The sequence below is a fragment of the Lithobates pipiens genome, unplaced genomic scaffold (assembly GCF_037356315.1).
Source record: "Lithobates pipiens isolate NorthernLeopardFrog02 unplaced genomic scaffold, aLitPip1_a1.2 Scaffold_25, whole genome shotgun sequence".
NCBI lineage: Eukaryota > Metazoa > Chordata > Amphibia > Anura > Ranidae > Lithobates > Lithobates pipiens.
Genome location: NW_027507787.1, coordinates 60,706,551 through 60,732,590, shown reverse-complemented (window position 1 = coordinate 60,732,590; position 26,040 = coordinate 60,706,551). Strand labels below are relative to the sequence as shown.

Here is a 26,040-nt window from a genome sequence, read left to right as displayed (position 1 = left end):
GAGGGTCTGCTATGGACTTTAGGGGGACCCCCATGCCATTTTTCGGCATAGGGCCTCCCCTTTAAATCCATACCAGGTGACGGGTCTAGCGAGGTGTCAATCTCCCCGATGGAGTCGGCGACATTGACTTCCTTCGCTAGTTCCGTCTACCTGGAGCCATGTTCAAAATGAACGGACTTTTCTCCATGTGTGGGCAAGTCCGTTCATTTCAAAAGTCTGGCGGACTAGCACAGACTCTGCAATTTTGAGTCAAAACTTCTAAGTCTGCCAGACTTTTGGGAAGAAAGTCCGCCGGAGCCCACACACAGGCGGATGGTCCGCCGGATAATCTGATCGTGTGTACGCGGCATTAGATGTTACAAGTTGCACTAATAAAGCTGGATAAAAAACAAAAACATTGTGTCTGCATTACAGGCTGCAAAGCAACAAAATGGGATTTGAAAAAAAGGGGCGATTCTTTTCTATACCCACTGTACATCCGCCACAATGTCGATGAGTGGCAGAACCCCAGGGGGCCACCAAAATTCTCACGGACCACTGGTTTGTGACCGCTGCACATAACTACACAAGAATGTACAAAAGGCTGTATACTTTCATTGGTGTTTGCTGGTATGTTTCTTCCAGCACTAGGAAACTTCTCACAAAGTATGCGCTGAACTAGAATGGGAAACTTCCCAGAAAGAAAGGGAATGTAAATAGACCCACAATACTGTAACAGGATTACTTAACTTATACTGCGTTTTAAGAAAACCGCGTGATTTGCTTAGAAGCTTTGATAATTCTGCTGTAACGGACAAGCAAATCGGCAGACACAACTGTGCCAAAAAATGTAACGTTGTTATGTGAATGCACAGTGCAGCCATTTGTTACACTACAGGTCAAACCCCTAAACATGAATACTTGAATTACCGGCAGCCCGGAACTATGAGAAGGAAAAATCAATTAGCTGGCAGGACAGCTCCAAATGGCAAACAATAAAAGGCTCACTTCTGCTAAGTGTTCAATAAAAAATGCACTCCCGTTCACATCCAAATCGCACACTTTAAAACTGCAATTATCCAATAGCCTTCCACTTAAAGACAAAATTATTGATGGAAAATTATTTTACATCAGGGAATTTTAAAAAGGTGCTGCTATTGCCATTTTATGACCATTATCGGCACTCAGCTGCTATAGAATACGTCTTGATGACATTTTTCCTCCTTTTCTATACAGTGGGCAGACGAGAAGAGAACGTTGCTCCTGTGCCCTTGGATGATAAATAACGTCTATAAGGGATTTATATAACTTGGCAATCTCCTGGTAATCGTTATTCTATTCTAAAAGCTGACCACAAAGAGGCAGATCATTCAGCAAATAAGACAAAAAGGTCAGACACTGTTCCGTTCTCACATCAATTGGCAAGCAACCCGCACACACTTCATTTTACTCCTACTAAGCAAACCGGCATCAGAAAATGTGCTGTGCCACCATTGTGATCTACATTGTACTTTATGTATCTCATGCCCACCATACAGGAAGATGAAACATTTCCACTCCCCTGAGATTGTCATGCTTTAAAAACGTTCAATAGAAGACATTTAACCCCTTTTACCATCACGGCTGGCCCACATTCTGCATCTCAGATGACTGCGTTTGTTTATCCTTTGTGCATATGCACCAATGAAAACCATATTACAGATATGAAAGGTCACTTCCATATTGTAACAGAAAAGGATCGAGAGAAATATCCAACAGTACTTGTGATTTATATACGGCCCGATTCTCCTGAAAACCTCTAACAACACTTTTCAGTTAGGAACAATTACAAGCAGAACAAAATCTACAAAAATCCAGCTAAAAAGAAGAGCTGCTGTCAAGGTAATACTTTGATGCTGCATTCACACATTTCTATTTTAACTTGATGAGTTTCTGAAGAAAAAAAAAAAAAAAAGAATCAACCTGCATGTCGATTTGTGCTGTCACGTGTCAACTTGCATTTTGATGCATTTCAAGTGATTAAAAAAAATAATAAAAAGGAAAAATGTATCATGTGATTGGACTTAAGAGCAGTGTTGGTTTTCAAAAAACAAAAATCCATAATCACCTGCTGAATCTGTCCCCTGCCACCTCTACATCAAGAGCTGAGCGATTAAGGGCTGCCGATCGCTCATCTCTCATTCTTCAGAGAGCCAGTGATGGTCAGTGAGCGGCACAGTGTGAAAGGGCTCTAAAGTCAATATCTAGCTGGCTCAGAGTGCCGCTAAGAGTCGCTCCTGCCCCCTCAGCCTGGCGCTCCACTGAGTAGAGAGCCAGGCTGAGGAGGGGGCAGAAGCGACTCTTAGCAGCACTCTGAGCCAGCTAGATATTGACTTTAGAGCCCTTTCACACTGTGCCACCCCAGACATCAGTGGTAAAGCAGCGCTATTTTTTAGCTCCACTTTACCATCTTTTTAGCTGCATTATTCGCCGCTAGCGGGTAGGTTTTAACCGCAGCTAGTGGCCAAAAAGGAGTTAAAACCACCCACAAAACACTGCATTAGGGGCGTTTTGCCGGCAGTATAGCAGCGCTGCAAAGAAGCTGTTTGCAGGACTTTTTCTGATGCCCTGCCAGCGTAGCGCCCCAGTATGAAAGCACTCGGGCTTTCACACTGGGTTTGCAGCTGAGGCTCCTTTCAGGCTCTATTTTTAGCACTAAAGCGCCTGAAAAACGCCTCAGTGTGAAACGGGTCTAAAAGTCGGGATCCCTCCAGAGTCTGAACCAGCCGAATGTCATAAGCCAACAGCGGGTTTTAGCCCAATGTGGACCGACTAAGAGTCACAGGAGTGCAAAACGCTGTGCACTCCTGCAAACTACAGGAGAAGCAATGCCAAAAGAGCTTTGGTCCTACTTATCCTTTAAAACTGCAAGCACTTGTGAAATGAGAAGTTACACAAAAAACTTGAAACTGTACTAATCTCCAAACCAAAAATTGTATATATTGCAACTTGCCAATCAGATGTGGTGGCTGCATTTGTTTTATTTTTTTAAGCTATTTTCCCTCTGTTTTCACCTGGTGATCCAGCCAGTAACAAAATAGATGACGGAGCACAGACACCTTTGCACAGCAGCTTTGTCAGTCCTGGGAAGGGGGGTGGGATGTATTGGCTGATTTAAATACAGAAGTTGAAGAATTTTAACCACTTCAGCCCCTTAATGATAGGCCATTTTTTAGTGATATGGCATTGCGTCCCTTTAACTGACAAATGCGCGGTCGTGCAACACTAACTGTACCCAAACAAAATTTACGTTCTTTTTTTACCCACAAATAGAGCTTTCTTTTGGTGGTATTTGATCATCTCTGTGGTTATTTTTTGTGATATTACCAAAAAAAAAAAAAAAAAAAAAGACTGCCTTTTTTATTTTTAAACCATTTGTTTTTACTTTCTGCTCTATAATACATATATAAAAAAAAAAAAAAAAAAAAAAAAAAAAAAAGTTATGCATCAGTTTTGGCCAATATATATACACTTCTACATCATTTTGGTAAAAAAAAAAATAATATTAATAAAAAAAAGCGCAATAGGCATATATTAATTGGTTTGTGCAAAAGTTAAAGTCTACAAACTATGGAATAGATTTAAGGACTTTTATATTCTATTGTTTTTACTGGCAATGGCGGCAAGCTGCGATTTTTAGCGGGACTGCGATATTGCGGTGCACAAATCTGACCCCAAAAGACACTTTTTGGGGACCAGTGACATTATTACATTGATCAGTGCTATGAAAACGCACTGATCAATGTAAATATGACACTGACAGAGAAGGAGTTAACACCAAGGGGCGATCAAGGGGTTAAGTGTGCTCCCTCAGAGTGTTCTAACGATAGAGGGGATGGGCTTACTGGAACATGACAGATCACTGGGAACAGTAGATCTGTCATCTGGCAGAATGTGGAATTGCCTTTTTTATATAGGCAGTTCCTCGTTCTGCCTCTCCTCACCGCGATCGCAGATCGCCGGCAGTCATCGAGTCTGCAGGACAGTGTGCCTGAGAAAGCTCCTCCTCCCCTATTCTGGGTGAAAGGAAAAAAAAATGCCCATTTAGACTCCTGGGATGTACGGCATCATTTTGGTCTTGGCCAGAAACCAGGAGGCAACTGAAAAAAATGTAGGTTAAAAATAAAAATAAATAAAAAAGTTACGATACGCAAATATATTATAAATTTCAATCTTTTTTCTAATGCTAGCAGCATGAAGATTAAAAATATAGTTAATGTTGATTGAGTGTGTTTAGTTCCGTTTTATGTATCAGAATGGGAATATGGATTGACTCTTGAAGCCCAACAGGCCTCCATATCCCCTCAACCAATGTGTTTTAAAATTTAACTCTACTGTATTCTGGGACTTTAAACTCCTCAGCTACCACAAAAAAAAAAAAATTAATATATATATATATATATATATATATATATATATATATATATATATATATATACACACACACACACACACACACACACACACATACATACACACATGTGTATATATATATATATATATATATATATATATATATATATATATATATATATATATATATATATATATATATATATATATATATATATATATATATATATATACATATACATATATATATATATACACATACATATACACACACACACAATATAACATATTATATCTATATCAGTCTATTCCTGTGAAATTAGTGAAACAGTTTATTTGATCTGCAATGGAGCAGGGCAACCTCAGTCTAATTTCAGCGGCTTTTCTCACATTCATTTAAAAAAAAAAAGTGAACCAAATCTGGAAACTCTTCAAAATAGTGGTCAGTAAATCACTGGCACTAAGTGACAGTTACAATCCTCCGGATGGTCTTTAGAAAACTACCAGGCAGAGGATGGAGGCAACTTGTTACAGTCACAGCCTACAAATGCTCGTTAAAGTCACCACGAGTGTTGTAACTGTATTTGTTAAAGTGATTTGCAGCCGACTATCCCTTCTACACAATTGGTATCACTACACTGAGGGCCGATTTTAATTTATCGGTGAAAAATGCCACCACAATCCATTATCCTATTTACCAAAATCATTCAATTTCTTCTTTTTGGGAGGTAAGCTTGGAGTTGTATAACTTTCCCTTTTCCCATCCTAACATAACTAAGCAAAAGTAGTAATCCACTAAAACACCAATTTATTTTTGGAATCAACTGTATATACACAGAATTGTCCAAGAAACACAGTAAGAATCATTTTATTGAGTATTCATCAAAACATCAAGTTTGCTGCATAAATTAAAGCCTTTAGCAAAATGGTGGTCATCTGCATACACTCACCGACTCCTTGTTGGGGGACATGAATCAAGTCTTAAAAAAATGAACATAGTAAATCAAACCAAAAATTATACATTTATTATGTTATTTGTGTTTGATTTGCTATGTCATTTTGAATAAGAGTGGATTCATATACTCCTTCAGAGGTCTTGTTGGGTTTGTATGGGGGGAGTTGTAGCCATCTATTCCCCTTTTTTGGACTGTTTATGATCTGGGTCCCTTGGAATGCTCTCACGTTGTGAGATTTTGGATGGCTGTTTTTATATGTGCTGGCACTCTTTCCTCACTCACCATGCTCTCTCCCTTTTGCCCGATACTTGATACTTCCAGGTTGATGGCGGTTGCGCCAGATGTGACGTCAGGCCACTCTTTGGCGCTTCCACCTTCCCCCGCTAGCAGAAGTTATGTGAGCCACTGCTGGTCCCTCCATTTGAGTTTGAGTGTTCTCCCCAACGTTGAATTGAAGTGTGTGTGGGGGGGTCATGGTTGGAGGCTATTTGATGAGCCTCCTAGTTTGCCCAGTTGCTTCATTTTATGCTTCTCATTACTGCCTCAATTTGGACTGCCTAATGTATAGCAGCTGATCTCCCTTGCTTGCACTATTTAAGCTGTGCTTTGATACACTTCCATTGCTGCTATTGCCAGGATCTGTTTGGTTTCACCAAGGTGTTCCTGTAAGTGCAAGCCCTTGGCTTTGTGGCTGACTAGCAAAAGGTATCTTAAACAGCTGCTTCATTTTTGACTTTTGATTTGTTTTTTAGATTTTATTTTATGTTTTTGCTTTGGTTTGAGATTTTTTTCATGTTAGTGACTGGTTTTGAATTTTTTTTCCCCGACATATTGGTGTTATATCTTTCACTTGGATGTTATAAGTTACACTGAATAAATACAGCTGGATAAAACAAACTTACTATCTTCATTTCAGGCTGCAAAGCAACAAAATTTGATTTGGGGGGGGGGGGGGTAATTATTTTCTATACCTATTGTACAACATTGATTTTGTGTCATTAAATGGCTAAGAACTTGGTAGTGTTAGCTTTGTGATGGTAATAATTTTTCATATTACTACTGGCACTTGGACATATATTGGGACTGAGATGTATAAATTTTTTTTTTTTTAAACCTCCTGATGAAGATTAGGAGTTGAAACACATTGAGGTTTCTCAGACTGATATTGGAGACATCTTCATTGATGGATGCTGTAATCATTGATGCATTTGTAAAATGTCATATGAATGGTAACATTTTAAGCTGTGTTAATAAAAAAAAAAACGAATCTTTTTGAATACTTTTTTTCATGGTTATTTGGTACCTATACAAAAGTCTCATTCCACATTTGTTAATTTTCCATTAGGGGTGAGGTATCCTTTTATATCCTTGGTTTGGTCTAAGCAACCAGTTTACAATACCTGGCCCTACCTGATGCACAAAAACACTGATCTGGGTGGTGGTGCGGTTCTAATTGGTCATGTGCTTAAACTCTAATAATCTTTTTAAACAGTTTTCATGAGTATTTGATGACTATTCTGGTAGCTTTCAATTACACACATACACCGGGGAGATGTACTCCTTCATATATGAAAAGAACTGCTTTTTGCTTAGTAGCCCAAAGTGGAACTGAACTCAAAAAAGGAAGATTTGCTACGTTACAATTCTAGATGTTCCTTATAAAAGAATTCCAGGTATGGCATTTTTGTGTTGGTCCAGCTTGGAGGGTTTAGCCACTAGGCTGGGTGCCATTCAGAGAATGCTTTGTGTTTTTCTAATGAGAAAGCATGCTCTGATTGGAGGAGGCAGAGACTTAAGTTAAAGGCCCTACCTCTCTACCTGGTCCAATGCTTTGCACACATTGAGAAAAAGTAAAGCACTCTGAATGGCGATGCCACCGAGGAGCCGACCTGTGTTCACACTGCAGCAGTTTGATAAAGGATTTGGAAGCAAGTGGAAATCATTGCAGTAGCTGTGTCTACTGCAGTAATTTCCAGCTTCTAGAAGGATCCCACGGGTATGCTACCGTATATACTCGAGTATAGGCCGACCCGAATATAAGCCGAGGCCCCCAATTTACCCCCAAAAAACTGGAAAACTTATTGACTCGTGTATAAGCCGAGGGTGAGACATGGCTGTCCATCCCTGTGTGTCCGTCCATCCCTGTGTGTGTGTCCGTCCATCCATCCCTGTGTGTGTGTCCATCCATCCATCCATCCCTGTGTGTCCGTCCATCCATCCCTGTGTGTGTGTGTGTGTGTGTGTGTGTGTGTGTATTCATCCATCCATCCCTGTGTGTGTGTGTGTGTGTATCCATCCATCCGTGTGTGTGTGTGTGTGTGTGTGTGTGTGTGTGTGTGTGTGTGTGTGTGTGTGTAGCCTTGTGTGTGTGTCCAGCCTACCTGTGTCCCAAGCCTCCGTCCCGAGCCTCCTCTGTCCCGTGCCTTCCGGTGTCCCGTGCCTCCTCTGTCCCGTGCCTCCTCTGTCCCGTGCCTCCTCTGTCCCGTGCCTCCTCTGTCCCGTGCCTCCTCTGTCCCGTGCCTCCTCCGTCCCGTGTCGTGCCGATGGATCGCCGCTCTTCTCGGCGGCCATTCTACGATTCAAAAGCTGCGCCTCCGTCCTCCGCCTGTGACAGGCGGAACACTCAATTTCCCAGCAGCCTGTGTTCCGCCTATCACGGACATCCTCTCATACTCGTCCGTAGTATGAGAATGAACGGATGTCCGTGATAGGCGGAACACTGACTGCTGGGAAATTCAGTGTTCCGCCTATCACAGGCGGAGGCGGAGAAGGAGGCGCGGCTTTTGAATTTTAATGTCCGCCGTCTGTCTGCTCGATACGCTGATCGAGCAGTCAGACAGCGGTGACTCGAGTATAAGCCGAGGGGGCACTTTCAGCCTCAAAAAAGAGGCTGAAAATCTCGGCTTATACTCGAGTATATACGGTATATGCATGGTTACATTGGTCCAAATATGTACTATAAAGCAATCGAGCAGACTAGTAGATTTCTGACAAAAAAAAATGCACAGATAGGATGAAAATAAGAGCATCTTTAGGGAGCGAGTCCTGTCAAGTGGCTTGACTGAAGTTCTTATGCCGCGTACACACGATCGGAATTGGTTTTCCCGACGGAATTCCGCTCAAGCTGTCTACACACGGTGACAACACATACGACGGGACTAGAAAAAGGAAGTTCAATAGCCAGTAGCCAATATCTTCCGTCTCGTAGTTGAATCTGAGCATGCGTCATTTTTGGCATGTCGCAATTGCATACACACGATCAGAATTTCCGATAGAAAGTTTTTCCATTGGGAAAATTTAGAACATGCTATAAATTTTTGGCTGGCGGGAATTCGGACAGCTAAATTCCGATGAAGCATACACACGGTCACATTTTCCGATGAAAAGCTCTCATGGGTCTTTTTCTGGCCGGAAATCCGATCGTGTGTACGCGGCATTAGGTAGAGAAGGTGATGCTACAAAACCTTCTATTCAACAGGACTATATGGCACAGCAAGCTAATAAAAAGCACTCCAGCTTTAGGGTAATCACTAGAAGCGTGTATTCACTGAAATTACTATCCAAGCAGCGATGACACACAAATGTAAAAAGGAGCCAAGGAACACAGGCATCCAATGAGAACAATAAAAACACCACTGAGATTTTGAGCTGGCATTTGTTTTAATTATGTCAGCACCCTGCATCCTGGGATCCAGTCATTATTAAAATGTCTGAAGGCAGAACTGATGCTCTTACTGTATTCTTTATTTTATAAACTCAAAAGACGACGCAAATAAGATAGCTGGCTGTGATGGATAATGTAGGGTTCTTTAGGAATGCTAACATACAGGGGGCAGCAAGCAAAATGTAAGCATTTCTCAAGAAAAATTAAAAAATTATTATTCAATAGAATGTAAAAGCAATGTATACAAAACGAAGCATAAAATCGGTCTGAAAAGGTAGAGTAGAAGTTAAAGTAAAGCTGTATTGGGGGTGGCCCCTGATTCAAAGCCTACCATCGTAAAGTGGTTTTAATCCTCAAACCTGAAATATGAAAGCATATCCCTTTACAGTGTGTACTTATCTCAGTTAAGAGCATTAAATGTAATTTCTGTCTGACGCTCCATTCCTCTGCTATCTGCATGAATCACTTCTAACAAGTTTTATGGAAAGAAAAAAAAAAAGTGACATGGGAGGGATCCCCAGGTGATTGACAGCCTCAGCTCTGCTCCTGTGAGGTGTGTGTGCGTTTGTGTGTGTGTGTTCCTTCCCTCCAATCGGCTCTCAGTTCACTGAGCTTTGCGGAGTGTAACTTCAGATTTCCACATCCTTGTTGAACTCTCAGACAAGTGTTAGAATTCAGCACTTTGGAGGGCTGCAAATAAACATATAAAACTTATATAGGAGGATGTGTTTCTGTATCACCTAAGGCCAGTAATTTCAATGGGTATACAAGAGGGTTTACAACGACTTTAATGACCACAGATTCTGTGGATACACTCTGTTCCAACTCTCCCTGCCCTCCACACCCCATTATAGGGACATCAAATTAAATTGCCAGCCTTTCTGCTCTGCCCACCATGAAAACACTAAGGTCCCTTTCACATGGGTGCCCTTGTCAGGTACGCCTGTCCATTTTTCAGGCGGCCCTGATCAGACCCTCCATTTCCTCTATGGGTAGCTGGATGTAAATAGACTTGTGTCTGTTTACACCTGGTTACTTCCAATCGAATTCAGCAAAATAAGATGGCAGGAGGTTCAGTTTCCCTCCATCTGGTTGGATTGGAATGACAGTCATGTGTAAACGGACATCTGGTCCATGAACATCTGACTGTCCATAGAGGAGAGCAGGCTCTGTACATGACCACTCTGCAGGGCATAGACTTGCCATCCAATTCTGAGCAAGCAGATTGCAGCCGGAGTCTACCCTTTATGAAAGGGGCATAAAGAGGGAAGAGACAAACCAAAATAAGAACCACAGAATCTACAGCTTAAGGACCCTTTCACACGGGGCAGACTTTGCCTGCGATCCACTTGCTTAGCGGGGGATTTGTCTATTGATCGCCCACTAAACTAGTGGATGACCAGTCCATGCCCTCTCTACCTATGCAGGGAGAACACAGGCACAGCCCGCTCTCCTCTATGGATATTCTATCCAGCCAGAAGGGGGGACTCCTTTCCATTTGTTTTTGCTGGATCAGAGGTAGCCAGGTGTAACTAGACACAAGTCTGTTTACATTTGGCTACCCATAAAAGGAGGAGAATGGAGGGTCAATTCCGGTCTGCCTGAAAAACAGACAGACCAACCCCCAAAAGGCCGCCTGTGTGATAGGTGCCTTGTGCTTTTGAGCATCGGAAGATGCAAACAGGTGCCTAGAAGTGTTGGCTCTGTGGATCAAAAGGGGACTTTGGCAGACAAGAACATCTCGAGGTATCCAATGTACTGGGTATCCCTAATATTTTGCATACAAAAAAAAATTCCTGATCGGGTATTATTGGTGAATTAGCCGTTTCACACACAAACGATTATTACGCCTTTTATATATTTTTTTCCAAAAAGACTATTCTGAGCTGGACCCACTATAACCACCTGACGTCAATTGATTAATAATGGTCTACACTTAAAAAAAGCTCACCTTTGAGCTATGAAAACAACCTCTCCTCGTTGACAAATTATGGAATAGATGACCATCTAGTCCTCTTACCTTAGCGCCTTTGATCTCAGGAACTTAAGTCTAGTGCTGATGTTTTTCTTCCCTGCATGACTCGGTGACCCAATACATGTTTTGTACGTTATATTTTTTGCTATAAAACAGATCTAAGTTGTATTTTCATGCATGCATACATTATATGAGAGACTTTGGAGGCACAGCTTGGTTTTGTGTGCGGTTGTAACCTTTATTGTTTGTTGGTTATGTAAAATCTCAAACATATTTTTGATTTTTTTTTTTATTTAAAAACACATTTCAAAAAAGGAAAAAAAAAATCAATCTACAAAAATCTATACATTTACATTACTCTAAAAATACCTGGCAAGTGTCTGACTTTAAAATTTAAAAGATACCCGGGCTCCGGAAGGAACGTTTTAGTGAGGGATGCAGATGGCTATATTTACAATGCATACAAGCTCAAAGCTGAACTGCAAACTCCCTTGCAACTTAAATGAAGGGTATTTCACAGACAACAGTCTCTGCTATAAGGTGCTTACAATCCAGCATACAAAAGCATAAGACCTATGAAATCTTGCAACTGGATAATGCCAAATAAAGAGATTATTATAATAGGATTGCAGTCACATGGTTTGGGAGTTCAGGATGTGCACCCATTTAAATGATAGAAGGTAGGTAATTAGGCTTCTGTAGTCAGGAGATTAGCGGCTGGTTAAATGGGTAAATTAAACCTAAAGAGGGTGCACGGGACGACTTTGCTTTTTTTCTTTTCCTTTTTCATTCCAGAACAATGTCTCAGTAAAAAGTTGGAGTTTTTATCTGAAGACACAGCATCTAGTGGTGTTAAAAGAACAGCTCTAGTGTAAATACAAAAACAAAAAAAAACCACAAGCCACACAACTATTTTATTCTATGTAGAGGTTGGTTGTATTGCATATTGTACACGGATTGCTGTGGTCTTCTGGATACCATGCCAAGCAGCTGCCTTCCTGTATCGTAAATATCAGGGGTTTGCTCACATGGCATGGCTGTCATTAAGAGAATACCTTACTTTTTTCTACAACCACTTAAAAAAAGCTGGAAATTTTTTTGCAATTTAGCACTGAGCTACTTTAACTGGTAATTGTGCGGTCATGCAACGCTGTACCCAAACAATATTTGGGTACAGCATTGAAAAATATAACTTTTTTCCCCACATATAGAGCTTTTTCTAATAAAGGTTTTACTTTCCATTGTAAAACATATCCAATAAAAATATAAAAGAATTAAAAAAAAAAAAAATTTCTTCATGCATTTAGACCAAAATGTATACTGCTACAAAAAAAAAAAAAAAAAATCCCAATGTGTATATTGATTGGTTTGCGTGTAAGGTATAACGTCTACAATCTATAAGATATATATTGGAATTTTAGTGAATTTCTTTTTTTATACTAGTAATGGTGGTCATCAGCAACTTATAGCGGGACTGCGATAGTATGGCGGGCAATCTGACAACTACCTGACACCGTGAGAGCTAACTGCCACTGATATCTCCAGTGACACTAAGGCCTGGTGTACTGTACACTGCTGTTGGTAAACAGACGTTTAGGAGCAGTTGGGCATTTTTTTTTTTAACTGCTCCTGAACTCTCTTCTATGTCATCTTATCAGTACATTTACACAGGGTCGTTTAGAGGCTTTGGAACCCCCAAAAAATGCGTTCAGAAGCTGTTTTTAGAGGCAGTTCAAGCTTCAAATGTTTTAGTCTAGAAGCGTTTTTAAAGGGGAATATTTTATTACTTTTGAGCCTGGAAAATGCTAAAAAACACACCAAAAACTCAATTATCACTGCCTTCAAGCTTGATATACCATGTGATATTCCTCTCATCTGCCAATTATGCTGCCAATACACAATTTGCATTACTTGACGCTGAAGTTGAGTCACCAACAGACGTTCCCCTGATGGCACACTTTTCCTCATGTTGGTGTCCATGCCAACTAGATGGGGGTCTAACTTTTTCCAAGAGAAAGTCAAAAGTGGCAATTTACATGCGTGTAAAATGAAATCATTTCTCTGGGTAATTATGCAGCTGAACATGCATATTAGAAAATTATCCTGTGGACATGCGTTGAGCCATCAGTGGATGTGTCCAGTAGCGACGTACTCTGGTCCTCTCACACAATTTTCTACATCTTTGGAGCCTCTGCAAAAGCAACATCAGGAGCATTTCCTCACACATGCTCATCATGGGATCCGTATTAACAAACCAAGCAAAATATAACAGCTAGCTACAAGCACACGGCTTTCTCAGCTGCTACTCACACTGTTCTCACAGAATGGCTAAAATAGTTAATAAATGCTTGTTTTTAGTGCAAATAATTTGGGAGGGTCTCCTGAGGTTCTCTTTAGTAAACGCTTCTGAATGCAAAGATGGCTTGTAAACGCTGATAAACACGTGTTTTTAAATGTGGATTACTAGCTGTGATGTTCCAGCGTTCAGGAGAGGTTGAGAAACATCCCGTGTACATGAAGCCCAATACAGTGATCAGTGCTAATAATATACACCGACACTAATAATGACACTGGCTGGGAAGGGGTTAACATCTGGGGCAAAGGGTTAAATATGGGCCTAACTATAGGTAAAGTGTTTACTGTGTGGTGCTTTTACTAAAGGATGTGGCAGTTTTATTCCACGTTTCCCACGGAAACAAAAACATTCACATGTCCATCACCAGAAGAGAGCTTTGTGTTATTTACATACACAAAGCTCCCTCCCGTCACTTGCTCTGACAATCGGGAGGTCCCAGCCATAAATCTTTGGCCGGGAACCAGTGATCCGCATGTGTTGGAGACGGTCACTGCACAGTCGAGTGGGCGACCCCCTACCAGGAAATGCACAATCAAGTACAGTGAATACACACATGTGACTGTGCGCAGCCGGCCCGCACTGTAGCAGTAAAACTACAGTGTGCAGTCAGCAAGTGGTTAAAGCAAGGTGTTTACTGATTGGATGAAGTGAAGCCTGTGACATCTCCACCTCCTTTAATCAGAGAACACTAGAAAATTTGGGAATACAATCATTGAGAAACCTGAAAAGTGTTCTCTGAATGGTGGCCATACCGAGCAAGCAACTTACTGTGGTCAATATGCAGCAGGGCAGCCAATTGGCTTGGGATCCGGAAGACTGACGATCACTGTATTAGCAAGGACTACTACACCAATTCCCAATTTTCACATGTATGAAATATGTATCAATACATTGGTTCAAGCTGGAGCAATGTTATTATGAAATACAAACCATACCTGGAGATCAGCTTTAAAGTGGAACTACACTGCATCTGAGCACCAAAAGCGCTATTTATTTTTTATATTCAAAGCAAACTCGCCCATCCTTCTACGTCTCTATGCACGATTTACTTTTGAGAAATAACATTGAAAAGCAACCCCTAGAATTTCTGGCCATCTTGAATAATGACAGATGATTCATGTAGCATTTCCAGGCATCCATCTGTCCTTAGCTCAGGACATACAGGCAGGAGGGTGTGCTTAGCTGAGAAAGTTCCTCCTCCCCTCCCAAAGACTCATGGGATGAATGACATAAATTGCCTAAGCAAGAAACCAGGAAATAACTGGAGAAATGTAAAAAAAAAAAAAAAAAGAAGGTTTACATAAGCAACATAGGTAATAAAAATAGTCATTGTTGATTGAGAAGTGAAGCTCCACTTTGAAGAATATTTTAGGCAATACCACAGTAAAGACCAAGCACAATCAAATGACCATCCAGCATTGTGCTGCAGATAGTTTCCCTATGCTACACTGAAACTTCCTGCTGAGAAACCCAGAGCCCACTTGTTACCATAGGAATTAAAATGCAGGCTCAGTGTACGCTCTAAGTACTGGGCGGACCCACCAACAAGGCCAAACACCACCAACTTAGATGTTGAAATTCTTAATGGGGCGTCCAAGGTTCTTTCAGGGAAAGTTAAAGTGCAACTCCAGGAAGCTTAGAAATTATCCCTTGCTGTGGATCCCAAGGTAAGGGTCAACTGTTCATTTAGGTCTTGGGGACTTGTTAAAAGTAGGATTTACTTATCTGAGCCTTTAAAGCGGAGGTCCACCCTAAAATGGACCTCCGCTCATCGGAATCCCCCCCCCTCCGGCGCCACAATCGGCACCTTTCAGGGGGGAGGGGGGTGCAGGTACCTGGATAATCCAGGTAACTGCACCCACTTCCGGGCTAGCTCTCTGCGGAACGAGCGTAGGTTACGCCCCCGTTCCGCAAGCGCCCGCCCCCTTCAGCAAGTGCCCCGCTGCCTGCTGGGTAACACACAGCTCCCAGAGGCAGCGGGGACCGTTCGGATTGCGCCGCGCGGCTCGCGCATGCGCAGTAGGGAACCGGGAAATGAAGCCGAAAGGCTCCATTTCCTGATTCCCATACCCAAGATGGCGGCGGGACCCGGCAGCCGAGCGAGCGATCGGCTTCGGGTGCCGACATCGCGGGCGCGCTGGACAGGTAAGTGTCACTATTTAAAAGTCAGCAGCTGCAGTATTTGTAGCTGCTGGCTTTTAAAAAAAAAAAAAAAAAAAAAACGCGGAGTCCCGGTGGACTCCCGCTTTAAGCTGCAAGACAAGTCCCCACAGCATTTTCTCCCCTACGCTCCCAGCAGGATAAAATGCTGACGATGTCTAAAGCAGCGTTTCTCAACTACAGTCCTCAAGGCGCCTCAACAAGTCATGTTTTAAGGCTTTCCAATATTTTGCCCAGGTGATTTGATCAGTTTTACTGCCTTAGTAATAGCAGTTTCATCTGAGGGAAATCCTGACCTGTTGGGGCGCCTTGATGACTGGAGGACGCTGCTTTAGACACCAGTACTTTATACGGCTGGAGCGTAGGGGAGAAAATGCTGTGGGGATTTTTCTTGCAGCTTAGAGGATTAGGTAAGTAAATCTACTTTAACAAGTCCTCACAGCATTTTCTCCTCCCCTACGTGCCTGCCATATAAATTACTGATGTTTAAAGCAGAATTTCTCAACTCCAGTCCTCAAGGGCACCAACAGGTCAGGTTTTCAGGATTTCCCTCAGATGAAACGGCTGTGGTAATTACTAAGGCAGTGAAACTTATCAAATCACCTGTGCAAAATATCGGAAAGCCTGAAGACCTGACCCATTGGGGCGCCTTGAGGACTAGAGTTGAGAAACACTGGTCTAAAGCAATGCAGAGTCCATAGGCCCTGCACTGGATGTGACAACAAGGTAAAAAGTACACCACTGGAGTGGGGGAAAGCGCCATCTGCCAGGAGAGTGGAGGATCAGGTAAGCTAAAGTGCTTAATTGACCGACCACCTACCTACAAGCTGACATAGTGGCCACTTGTGTTTATACAGATTGTTGCTGCAGTGCCTTGGTGCTGCACTCTGTGTAAATTATATCATGTTTGACAGGCACCTGAACGCTCTTATGTGAATAGGGACTTTTTAAGAGTATAGGATTTCGTCTGCTGAGCGTTTAGGAGCTTCAAGCTACAAAATGTTCAGGTGTGAAGTGGCTCGACTATATGGCTACCCTTTGACGCCTGCATTGAGCCTGAAATTGTGGAAGGAGGAGTGAGCAGAGGACTAATGGAGGATAATACCTTTAGATCAAATTTTCATTATATGACAAACCAGCAAATCTCCAAAGAAATACTTTTTTTTTTTTTATAACTTTTTTTGGTGTACCACTTACCTCTACATCAGAAACCTTCATGCGTGTTCCTTCTTTACCAACAAATATATCATCAATGTCCACCAAAACATATCGATCAAGAGTGAGGCAGAGGCGCTTGCCAGTTAAGTAAGCAATAGCATCTACAAAAATAAGTTTATGGAGCCAAAAATTAAGATTGTTGCCAAATAATACACGTTGAATTCCGTCATGAAGACCCAAGTCCTGTACAACGGTGGCATGAAGTGCTTTGTGTGTAGCAAGGTGAGGAATTGATTCAGCAGACTTGGTGCTAGCCAGCAGTACAGGTTCATACGTGCTATGGTTAGACTGGAACACTGTCCAGTCATCTCCAGGAAGAGGACCTTGCTCCACCTCATTAGCTCTAGTAACATACAGAAGTGGAGCATTGGGGTTAATGTGGTAGTCCCTCAATCCCAAATTGGAATGTAGGAAGAGTGGGAAACCTTTCAGTTGTGCACTTAGCAAGCTGTTCTCATTCGCTTTGAAGAACCCAATGATGCCAACACCATATTCCACACAATATTTGTCCAGAAGCTCCCGGTTCCAAGCATCTAAATTTACATATTTCAAAATATTCTCATAGATGATCAGAGCATAACGGCCCCGATCTTTATCGGTCAAAGTTGGCATATCCCCTTTCCCTGGAGCAATTTCTGTCCTGTACCTAAATCTGCCAGATTCCAAGATGGCAACAATCTCCTGTCCAAGTTGGGAGTATATGCTCTCAACAAATACAAGCACTACGGGTTCAGTACGGGAGGTGTCCACAGATTTGGCTATCCGCCAGCTAGCTTGGGGCTGAAGCACAATTCTTTGCTGGCTGCTGCAGTCACTGAAAGGTAGAGGGGGAGGCTCCTTAATTTTAGGGCTGTTGGTGACATAGTAGGCCAAGAAGCACATAGAGGCTAAGCTGAACGCAATCAACAGTAGGATCAAGCGGTGTAGTTCCAGCTGTCGCATGTGACGAACCAGTTTCCAGAGATGAATCATGGTGAGGTCAAACACCCCACCTGCTTCCAGCATTCACCTAAATTTCTTTAGCACTGTCCTCTGGCTGTGCAATGCCAATATGTGGAGTCCCTCAGGAGAGCAGTAGCAACAGCACAGTAAAAGGCAGTAAAAGCAGGACGCGAAGAGGTGAAATCGCCTCCAGCCTGCCATTTATGTCAGGTTACCATGGCCTCCAATTCCCATTGCTTCTTTGCACTCCGATCTGGGCTCCTTAACAGATTGCCACCGCAGAATTACATCCCAATCGCTTCTCACATCTCTCTTCCTCTTCTGCTGCCAAGGAGCTGCTTCTGAAGAATAACTCCCTCCCCAAGTCTAATCCAGACGTTTAATCTTCGCCGTTAGGCTGTATCCTAGAATTGGACAAAACAAAAAACATTGTCATAAAAAGACTGCTTAACAGGAGAATTAGAACAGTTCATGCTTAAAAGGAGAATAAAAAAAATTGTGCATTAACTGTTTACATGTAGACAACAGAACATTCATAGCCTCTGTCCCATTACCCTTCTGTAGTAGCAGTAAAATGGCAATATTTGCCTATAACTGAGTAAACTTAACGAAAGAACAAGGATCTTTCACCCCAGATAACAGACCTTTAAAAACATTAAACTCGTCTTTTTCCAGCCAAAAGGAAAATATAGCACATTAGCTATTAGCATATATATCTTAAAATATACAGCATTTGAACTGTAAAGTTCAGAGTTGCTACACATATTCATTATGGGTACAATACTATACCAAATTCCTAAAAACAATACTAGGATACAAAAAAGATCGAATACGTGTAATTAAAGCACACCTGTCACACGATGATGATAGGCAAAGTATTTATGCATCTGAACAGCAAACAAGTACCCTGAAGCCTAGTACACACTTCGTTTTTTTCATTTAACCCAAAAAATAAACTGAATAGCTCAGGAGGAGCCACTGTACTAACTATGCGATGTTAGTACAGCGATCTCCCACGCTGAATTATTCTGTTCTGACAGGGGGGTGCCCCCCCCCCCCAGAACACACCTAAGAGCGCTGATCAGATGCCAAATCGGCAGACCATTTTTCAGTCATGTCCCGCCAGCTTCTGTCGGACTGGCTGCCGTACACACAGCTCGAATGTCGACCAGTTTATTGAACTGGCCCGATGCCGCTCGACATTAGGCCCTTTCACATGTGGTAAACTCCGCTCTGATCAGCTCACAGATCCCCTGCTAATTTGGAGCAGAGTGGGCAGATGACACATCCATGTCTCTTTCTGCGAAGCAGAGACACAGACAGAGCCCACCCAGTACTCCGATCTGTCTAAATGCAAGAGAACAGATTCCCTTCGTTTTTTGGTAGACCGGATGAGACCCAGAGGTAGTCGGGTGTAAAACAGACCCATGTCAGTTTACACCCATCTTTCCATAGGGATGCATGGACCTTCTAATTGGGTTTGCCTGAAACACTGAAGGGTGGGCCTGATCAGAAAGCTCCCTGTGAAAAGGTGCCTTGAAGCCATATTTACACTTAAATGTTCTGGAGGGTTGGAATGAGGGTAACCAGCAGACCTACAGCAAAATGCACTTGGCTCAGTGCCCAAAAAGGGTACATGAGACACTTTGGAGTGTTTTTTGCACTCAAGGCAGCCCATTTAAGTGAACTGGCTGCCCTATACTGTAGGGTAACAAAAAATGATGTGCAGCCTACATCTTATATTTGGAGAGCCCATCATGTTCTTAAAATATTACTGCATAACTGGCGTTAGGGCTGCATTTTTTATTTTTTTTTTGCTCCAGGATTGTTTCCCCCTAGGACACATATTACGGTATGCGGTTTTCAGAAATGCATAATTAATGTCCAATTCACCAAACCCTACATAGCCTTGTCCATTAGACATTAGAAAGTGAACTTCAATCAGTACTACTCAAACACAAAATTGCAGATATAAATTCAGTATGTACAAATAGACCCCCAATGTGATTTAAAGAGAACCGGTGCTTTGACCATGGAGGGGCCTTCGCTTTGCTTCCCCAGCTGATTCAAAAGCTGGAAATAAAGAGATCACAAATCAGCATTGGTATTCAGGGACTGGCCAGTCATTAACTTCACATTTGGGGAGGGGAGGTGGATGGATTTCTCAGCCCTATGCAAGCAGCAAGTCATGACGTCATCAGTCACCTTGTGATGGCCAATCAAAGCAATCACAAATGTAAACCCTGATCTGTTTACATTTAAGAGCCCTGCCCCTTCCCTCACAAAGGAAGGTGAATGAGGAGTATTAACCACTTACGCCATGTTACGCCAAGTAAAGTCATACCCAACATTTCACGCTGGTGACAAACTTTTACCCTTAAAAATCTCCATAGGTGACATTTAAAAGATTCTACAGGTTGCATGTTTAGAGTAACAGAGGAGGTCTAGGGCTAGAATTATTGCTCTTACTCCACTGATCGCGGTGATAACTCACATGTGTTTTTTGAACACCGGTTTCATATGCGGGCGCTACTCACATACGTGTTAGCTTCTGCTCGTCGGGATGGGGTGCGTTTAAAAAAATGTTTTCTCTCATTTAATTTTACCTTTTATTTTTACACTTTTTTTATTTATTTTTTATATAAAGAAGTTTTTTTTATTGTAAACATCCATTCTAATAGAAAAAAAAGCATGACAGGACCTCTTAAATATGAGATCTGGGGTCAAAAAGACTTCAGATCTCATATTTACAAAAAATAAATAAAAATAAAATAAAAATGGCCCATTTTGATGTCCCTTCTGCCCTGCATTGATAAGGAGATAGATGGGGACCCCCTCTCACGCTGCTGATAAAAGTAAACTGGTGGCAAATCCGCCACAGAGACCACTTTTACCTTGAAGCGGACCGCCCGCTGAAGAGGATACCGGGGTTATGGCAGCCAGTTGCTGCCATAACATGGATATTCCTCTTGAAAAGTACTGATGTGCAATGATGGTGGGTGATCTGGAAGTGCTTAATGAAAATTTATTGAAAGGTAGGAAAGGTTTCTCTGCTCGCAGCCTTCAGGGACACGTCACAGTCTCAGAAGGCTGAGTCACAAAGTGCAGCTTGCACATGCACAGTGGCCGTAAGGAGTCACAGCCAGCTTCCCACAGTAAACATGGCGGTTAGGGGGACCCGGAGATTTGTCAGGAACAGCTCCGGATCTCTGGACTGGTACATTTTATAAAAGTCAGCAGTTACAGTATTTACAGCTGCTGACTTAATTTTTTCCTTTATTAGGTGAAGATACTCTAAGGTTTTACATCATTTGTAGGATTTTATTTTACTTTTTTAACCCTTTTTGCCCATCTTCCTCTCCTGTGCATCTCATCTCCATCCTGTCACTACATGTATATTACTGATTTAGGAAGTAAGGGAATTTTTTTTATTCATTTTTTTTGCAAAAATTTTAAACTAATGGAATTTCTCTAAACCCATACTGCATACAACATGGGATTCCCATGCAATACTGTTAAGAAGTAAACTAATGGTAAAAAGCATGTTTGTGCAGTCCAAACTAAGACTTTTCATTACAGATGCCTTGCATTTCCTTACATGCCCTATAGACCTGGCGGTCTTCATTTTACCTTGGACAGAAACAAACTATTTCCTGAAAGAAGCATAGCGTGAAGTCAATTGGATTCATATGGCCGTGGAATCACACAGCAAATGCTCAACATCTGGCTAAAAGTTGTATTAACACTGCACGTGATGGAACATTCAGATGAAAAAAAAAAAAAAAAAGTGTTGTACTTTCCAGCCAAAATTTGAGTCCCATCTGCTTAGGGAAATATGTGTTCAGCAGAATTGTTGGAATGAATTTCCCACACTGATCATGGAATGGTGATGTCAGCACTTGCAGCACTCACTTTGCCCAGTTCGGGAGATGTTTCAATGTAGTGGTGTTTGTGGTGGGATTGTTTCCCTCCAGAGAAACCTCTCCAACACAGTCCTGATGGGAAGTTCGGATTTTTAACGTGAAGCAGTTCATTTTGAAGTGTTCGTTGAAATGAATCGATTCTTCGATTCACTTGCTGAGTCTGCTGACAAGCAAGCGAACCAAAGCTTTGGATCTGACTCAACCTTATTAAAATGATCCGAATCAGAGTACACTGATTCACAGAAGGTTGACAGATCCTTGTTAAGTAAAAAAAATAAAAATAAAAAATTACAAGTGATAAAAAAAAAAAAAAAAAAAAAAAAACATTCCCACGACCCCGATAAGGCTCAGTTCACACAGGGGCGACACGACTTCAGGACGACTTTGTGAGGCAACTTGGAGACGACTTGAACAAGACTTTTAGACACGATCTGGGGCGACTTACAAGTCGCCCCAGACCAGGCGACTTTTGCCGTGGCCAATCAGAGAATGAGCTCTGAAGGGGGAACTCCACGCCCAAAAATTTGGCGTGGGTTCCCCCTCCGAGAGCATACCAGGCCCTTAGGTCTGGTATGGATTCCAAGGGGAACCCCCTACGCCGAAAAAACGGCGTGGGGGGTCCCCCCCAGATCCACACCAGACCCTTATCCGAGCACGCTACCCGGCTGGCCAGGAAAAGGGGTGGGGACGAGCGGCCCCCCCCTCCTGAGCCGTACCAGGCCGCGTGCCCTCAACATGGGGGAATGCCTTGGGGGAGGGGGGGCGTGCGGCCCCCCCACCCCAAAGCACCTTGTCCCCATGTTGATGAGGACAAGGGCCTCTTCCCGACAACCCTGGCCGTTGGTTGTCGGGGTCTGCGGGCAGGGGGCTTATCGGAATCCGGGAGCCCCCTTTAATAAGGGGGCCCCCGGATACCGGCCCCCCACCCTATGTGAATGAGTATGGGGTACAATGTACCCCTACCCATTCACCTGTAAAATAAAAGTACAAAAAAACACAACACACGAGATAAAATACTTTATTGCACAGCTCCGGGGGTCTTCCGTCTTCAGGGGTCTTCTCGCCGGACTCCTCCACTATCTTCTTGTAGCTCTTTTGCTAGCGGAGGAGTCCGGCTTTCTTCCTCGCCGCCGGCCTCTTCTTCCGACTTCGGGGGTCTTGTCCCCCTCTTCGGTTCTTCTGCCGGGCCACCACGCCTTCTTATAGCTCTTTTACAGGCGGTGGCCCGGTCTTCTGTCGCAGCCGCCTTCCGTTCTTCTTCTCCAGGAGATGTTGACTCGACGATCTCTCCGACCGCAATGCCAGGGACGCGCTGCGCTGCCACTTATATAGGGACAAGGGGCAGTGTTACATGGGTTGATGTCACATGGGTTGATGTCACATGGGTTGGTCACATGGGTTGGTCACATGGGTTGGTGTCACATGGGTTGGTGTCACATGGCGACAGTCCCAGCATCCTCCGGGACTGTGACATCGTAAGGGGCGGGGTCACCATGTGACATCAACGCACGTGACCAACCCATGTGACATCAACCCATGTGACACTGCCCCTTGTCCCTACACAAGTGGCAGCGCAGCGCGTCCCTGGCATTGCGGCCGGAGAGAGCGTCGAGTCAACATCTCCTGGAGAAGAAGAACGGAAGGCGGCGGCGACAGAAGACCGGGCCACCGCCTGTAAAAGAGCTATAAGAAGGCGCGGTGGCCCGGCAGAAGAACCGAAGAGGGGGACAAGACCCCCGAAGTCGGAAGAAGAGGCCGGCAGCGAGGAAGAAAGCCGGACTCCTCCGCTAGCAAAAGAGCTACAAGAAGATAGCGGAGGAGTCCGGCGAGAAGACCCCCGAAGACGGAAGACCCCCGGAGCTGTGCAATAAAGTATTTTATCTCGTGTGTTGTGTTTTTTTTGTACTTTTATTTTATAGGTGAATGGGTAGGGGTACATTGTACCCCATACTCATTCACATAGGGTGGGGGGCCGGTATCCGGGGGCCCCCTTATTAAAGGGGGCTCCCGGATTCCGATAGGCCCCCGCCCGCAGACCCGACAACCAATGGCCAGGGTTGTCGGGAAGAGGCCCTTGTCCTCATCAACATGGGGACAAGGTGCTTTGGGGTGGTGGGGCCGCACGCCCCCCCTCCCCCAAGGCACCCCCCATGTTGAGGGCACGCGGCCTGGTACGGCTCAGGAGGGGGGGCGCCCGCTCGTCCCCACCCCTTTTCCTGGCCGGCCGGGTAGCGTGCTCGGATAAGGGTCTGGGGGGGGACCCCCACGCCGTTTTTTCGGCGTAGGGGGTTCCCCTTGGAATCCATACCAGACCTAAGGGCCTGGTATGCTCTCGGAGGGGGAACCCACGCCAAATTTTTTTCAGAAATTTGGCGTGGAGTTCCCCCTTCAGAGCTAGTAATTCTGTCAAAGTCTCCTTCGTATAGACAGAGATCCAATTTGGAGGCGACCTCCATTGAAATCAATGGGTACAAGTCGCCTACAAGTCGGATTGAAGTAGTACAGGAACTTCTCTGAAGTCGGAGGCGACTTCAGTAGCGTGCATTAAGACGGCTCTCATTCACTTACATTGATTTTTAAATGTTGTACGACCTGAGGCGACTAGGGGCGACCTGAAGTCGGATCGCAGTCGCCCCTGTGTGAACCGAGCCTAACAGCATTAGGGCTGAAACTACTAATAGATTATGAAAATAGTAATTAATTTCATAATCGATCGGCTAACATAATGGGGTTAAAAAAAAAAAAAAAAAATTAGCCCTTTATAGTATAAAAATAGCAAATCGCTACCGTAAATACCACTTTCACAGTTCTACAGTTTAAAAAAAAATACTGTAAGGGGTTCATTTTTTTAATGCAAAACAGTGCTTTTGTGGTTCAATGTACTTCAATGTAGAAGCTGTAGAAAAGCATGTAATGGCTTTTGCAGCACTGTTCTTCTCCCCCCCCCCCCCCACTGCCACCGACGACGGGGCACTGTTCCACCCCCCCCCCCACTGCCACCGACGGGGCACTGTTCTCCCTCCCCCCCCCCCCCCCCCCACTGCCACCGACGGGGCACTGTTCTTCCCCCCCCCCCCACTGCCACCGACGGGGCACTGTTCTCCCCCCCCCCCCCACTGCCACCGACGGGGCACTGTTCTCTCCCCCCCCCCCCCACTGCCACCGACGGGGCACTGTTCTCCCCCCCCCCACTGCCACCGACGGGGCACTGTTCTTCCCCCCCCCCCCACTGCCACCGACGGGGCACTGTTCTTCCCCCCCCCCCCACTGCCACCGACGGGGCACTGTTCTTCCCCCCCCCCCCCCACTGCCACCGACGGGGCACTGTTCTTCCCCCCCCCACTGCCACCGACGGGGCACTGTTCTTCCCCCCCCCCCACTGCCACCGATGGGGCACTGTTCTCCCCCCCCCCCCACTGACGACGGGGCACTGTTCTCCCCCCCCCCCACTGCCGAGGCACTGTCCCCCCCCCCCCCCCACTGCAACCGACGACGGGGCACTGTTCTCCCTCCCCCCCCCCATTGCCATTGACGACGGGGCAGTGGGACAGGATGGGTGGAAAATTTCCCCCAAGGGTGCAGCCAAACATTAAAAACTGGGTACAGTTTCTAATAATTTTCCCACTCCATCCGTAACAAATGAAACCGTTTTAAAAAGAAGTCAAGCTTTAATAAACAGATTTTTTGTTGTGCAAAAAACAAACCATAGCAGTAAAGGAGCCAAAACACTACATTGGCGCCAACAATACTGACGAATTTCAACAGAGCTGTTGTGATAACGAATGACCTCTGTGTTATATCGCTGGCAGGATAGAAAATGACATCAAATACAGATAGAGATGTGACAGGGACAGCCACCTCTTGCACACCATCCAGCATTATATTTTGTAGAACGCCGATCAATCCAAACCAAAATTCTGTACAGCTCAACCAAAGACAAAAGCAATCTAACACGGAGATTATCGATTTAGTTTAATTACATTGTTAAGCATAAAAAAATATATATATTGCACGATAACTTATGTTTCTTTAGAAGGAATACATGTTTTTGATGCATTCCGGATCAATTATTTCTGCTAATCTTTGTTTACAGTGATGGAAAAAATATCTGTATGGAGAGATGGGGGATTGCTTTTTTTACAATTAAATGCTTTCAGAAGCTAGACTTGGCAAGTTACAATTAAGACTTGCGTTGCCCACGCAGAGCGCAGGCAGCGCACCTGAAAAATATCAGCCACAAAAGCTGTCTCAAACTGAGCTAATGCATTTCAGGCTTGACATCTTAAAACAGATTTATAGCCAAGGTAACTCACAAAATGATCAGGCTGAACATTCAGGCATTATGCCATCACTACTGGCAAGACTCTGTCCTCTCTCAATAAATGTTTTACTAAACAGACAACTGCTGTGTTGCTATGATTTGGTGGTTTGCATAGAGAAAGCAGAAAAATACTGGTCAGGTTTCAGTTTATAGG

General features: G+C 43.8%; 1 protein-coding gene across 5 annotated transcripts in view; it reads right to left on the bottom strand.

Annotated features, from left to right (window-relative positions):
• NDST2 (N-deacetylase and N-sulfotransferase 2) overlaps positions 1-26,040 on the bottom strand; it is a 241,202-nt gene that overhangs the window by 100,220 nt on the left and 114,942 nt on the right. For all 5 annotated transcript variants that reach the window (XM_077454536.1, XM_077454537.1, XM_077454534.1 and 2 more), the window contains one exon: positions 16,680-18,046. In XM_077454536.1, the coding sequence (XP_077310662.1) occupies positions 16,680-17,705 (1,026 nt within the window). In that variant the 5' untranslated portion in view covers positions 17,706-18,046. The remainder of the gene's footprint in view (positions 1-16,679; positions 18,047-26,040) is intronic.